This window comes from Spermophilus citellus, assembly GCF_964194105.1.
Source record: "Spermophilus citellus genome assembly, chromosome: 3".
Taxonomy (NCBI): Eukaryota; Metazoa; Chordata; class Mammalia; order Rodentia; family Sciuridae; genus Spermophilus; species Spermophilus citellus.
In genome coordinates, this window is record NC_138184.1 from 51,547,953 (window position 1) to 51,551,656 (window position 3,704).

Below are 3,704 nucleotides of genomic sequence, written 5' to 3' on the forward strand. Positions count from 1 at the left end.
ATGACAGGGGACTCAATTTTGTGCAGCCATGGATATCTTAGGATACACTCTTTGGATGTGTTACTGCATATAATATTAGGTGGTTACCACCAGCCCTTCCAGTAAGCAAATCTGTAGGCCAAGCTGATGACACTCTACACACAGTGAAGCATTCATTCACCAAGGATGTTTTAAGAAGATATGATTAAGGAAGGGTACCATGGGGTGGAAAGACCAGGACCTGTAATGCCAGACAGATGTACATGGGAGAAGAGACTCAGCAAAAATAACATCAAAAAAGAAATGGCATATGCCCTTGGAACCTGTCTCCTCATCAGTAAAAGAAAAATCATAATAACCACTTTGCAGTGTTGTTCTGTTAGAAATAATGTAGAGAAACAACCAGCTAAGAATCGACACATCATAGATATCTCCCAGTCAGCACATAGTGTGGTGTGGTTCACTGACCTCATGATGACTTGCTTGGCCAGTGGCATAGCCACTGTGGACTGCCGTAGCCCTGTGCCATTGGCAACTGTTACTCTTGTGGCAATTTTACTTCCCATCCTGCAGAAGAGCAGTGCCTTTGGGGACCTAGCCCAGGGTCTTGAACACGTTGAATACTTGATGGAGGGAATTGAGCTCATCCACAAGTATTGGCTCAATGTGTCTCTTCAGAGCCAGCCTCCAGTTCTCATTGTATTGGTGAGACTTGTGCACCATCACACAGGGGAAGGACATTGCCTTCCTACTGGCCAATGAGACGCAAATGACTATGACTTTTAAAAAAAAACTTTACTATGTAACATCTATAAAGGTTATGACCTGTGTATCAGGATCACAGTCTTTGACTCCTTTTTCTAATACCTGGCCCCTGAAGCTCTTCCTTTCAGTGAGAGGAGGCTTCAACCCTGTAGTCAAAGTCTACATATTGGGGCAGTTCACCCCTTGGGCCAGTGCAGGAAGGGAATACTAATGGACCTGCCTTTCAGGAGCCTCGAGAAAGGGGTAGGAGGCAGAGTGGGACAGCATGGGAGGAAAGTTCAGGGTGTGGAGGGGAGGGGCAGAGGGGATCTCTGGAAAGACAATCGGGAAGGGCGATGGGGTCTGGCGCTCTGGCATCCCCTTAGGTGAGGGCTCCTGTGAAACCACCAGAGCAGGTTGGAGGGGAACAGCGGCTTCCTCCTTGGGGCTTCCACCTCTGAAGGTGTGACGCATGTCTTCATGGGGGAGTGGATCCGACGGAAGAACCGGAATCTGGAGTTCAATATCCGTATAGGCAACAGGCCGGGGAGGGTCTATTCTGATGGTGGCCGTCATGCCATGTCTGCGTAGTTTGTTGACCCAGTACAGCAGTGGGCTGTAACTGAAGGTGGCAGCTTTCATCACCTCCACCCACTGCTGGGCATGCTGCCTCCTCCGCAGGTTCTTCCTCCAGTGGAGTAAGAGGATGCAGCCAACAGTTATCACGGTGCAGAGCCCCAACAATCCAAAGTACCACGGCACCCACTCTGAGGCAGTAAAAAAAAGAAAAGAGACAAGCTGACTGACAGCTCTAGCTTGGGACCTGAACTGTATCTCATTGGCTCATTCATCCTCTCATTCCCTCCCACCTTTCTCAAAGACATGCCTAATAATTTCCTCATTCAGTCAAAGCTATATTTGCAGGGCATGTAAGCGACCCCATTAGCCTTTTACAGATAAGGAACACTAGGTGTAGAGGGGCCATGATCTGCCCAGACTCAAGTCAGGCCTTCTGGCTCCTGCCGCAGTCTGGCTGCAGCAAAATAACCAGGGGGTGATGAAGAACTTGTGTACATTGATACAGCAGGAGGGGGAGCCGTTTATTGTAGGACAACAGAGGTATTTATACATTCCACACAGCTTATCTTAATTAACATAAACTAGATGCTGCAGTCAACCAATAAGAAATCTCCACACTTAATGGCTCCCTGGCATTACTTCACAAACCACTCCCTCTGGCAAGAGGCCAAGCGCCATCCAGACTTGTTTACAGACTCTAACAGGCTCCCAGTCCAGGACCCATACAGTCACTCAGACCCAGAAGCCTCACTAAGGGCAAGGACCTCAAGTGTATCTTTTCTGCTTGGGCAGAACATGGTCTCTGCCTTCGAGGAGTCCTTAGTTTCCTAGCGGAGTCTGTCTCTTAATTAAATAGCACTCCATTCAGGCAGCCACCACCCCCATTCATTCAAAGGGTCTTCCCTGAAAGTTTGTCCCCCACACTCAAAGGTCTGGGTTTACTTACTGCCTGGAAGGCCCATGTCCTCCTTTTGTGAATCCGTAAGTTTCACTCTGGTTACCAGGACTATGGCTCTGGAAAGAGTGAACTCACCCACTACTCTGCCCACCAATGGGAGTCCCCAGAAGGCCCAGTCCCATTGTTCTCTAAAGATGAGGTCACCAGGTTCTGAGCATCAGGAATTCTTGGGCTGGTGCTTGTAGAGTGGTTGGCAGTTGATGGAATAAGGGACTCCATCATGTGACATCTCATGAGCATGTTGTTTTCCATGAAAGACTGGTCCACCATTGAATTGTCTGTTCCCAACTTTGTGTGGTGAACTCACAGGGCAGCCCCCAGGAAAGGCCCTTACACCCTCAGGAACTTCTACTTGTGTTTTCAGTTGTTAGGGAGCCATTTTTCAGTGGGGAGTGGGGCAGGGAGGACAGTGAGCATTGGACATCCTTACCCTCAAGAAGTGTCTTACCTAGTTGTCAGGGAACAAAAGGGCTCAGAAGAGCCCTACTTTTGCTCCTACCATTTCTCTTTTGTTTCTTCAAGTGTTTTTTGAGCATCATCAGGTCCCATGGGAGCTCCCCCATATGGGATCCTGCTTCTGTTTCCAGCTTCATCTCCCTCCCCATTCATCATATACTGTTTTCCACACCTCCTTATCCTCCCAGGTGGTCAACTCCCCAACTCTGACACAAAGAGTCCTTTCAGTTGATTTCCAAATTTCTAGAACTCTGAAGCAGATGAATTTGAAACAAATTGATTTTACTATAAGTTTTACTATAAGTTTGTATAAGTGGAAAATATAATGTTCTACAGATTTAATATATGATTTTCTATATTAACTGGTATAAAAGTGATGCCCTTTTAAACAATACAACCCACCCACCATGGACAAATAAAGTTCAGTTAAGTATAAATTAAATTAAAAACTTAACATGAAAAACCCCAGCATGATGCTCTGCCACTGAAGTTTATTTTAAAATCAACATTTTTTATTTCATCTTCCTCTCCCCATACCTTATCTGGGGGGGAACAGGATTACTTTTTGTCCAGTTATCTGTCCTGGAGCACATACCCACCACAGGAGTAAAGAAATTCAGAGTTGAGAATGGCACCATAAGATTTAAAAAATGATTATATCTCAGATTAACAAGTGAAGTAGGACCAGACACACCTGAAATCACATCATTAAAAACCGTCTGTTCCCCCTGAGGTGTAGAATCACAGCCTCTGGTATAAGAGTCCCCTGTGTTTTTCCTTTGCTTGCAAAGCAATTAAACTTCTGTCCCTCAACTGGTATATGAATAAACAAATGGGATATATGAATCTAACAGAAAATATGTGTGGATTTGTATGTGTATATATACATTATATTTACATAAGATTTTGATATTAGGAATGGACCCCAGTATTCAGTTATTGAATAAACACTGTAGGAAGCCTAAACAATTAAAAATTGAGAAATAAT

General features: G+C 45.3%; 1 protein-coding gene across 1 annotated transcript; it reads right to left on the reverse strand.

The window, feature by feature from the left end:
* Positions 1-951: 951 nt before the first annotated feature.
* LOC308643340 (testis-expressed protein 38-like) lies at positions 952-2,264 on the reverse strand (the record flags this gene model as incomplete). Its single annotated transcript, XM_081283233.1, has 2 exons — positions 952-1,490; positions 2,249-2,264. The coding sequence occupies 2 exons, from the start codon at positions 2,262-2,264 to the stop codon at positions 952-954; spliced, it is 555 nt and encodes a 184-aa protein (XP_081139359.1).
* Positions 2,265-3,704: the final 1,440 nt, after the last annotated feature.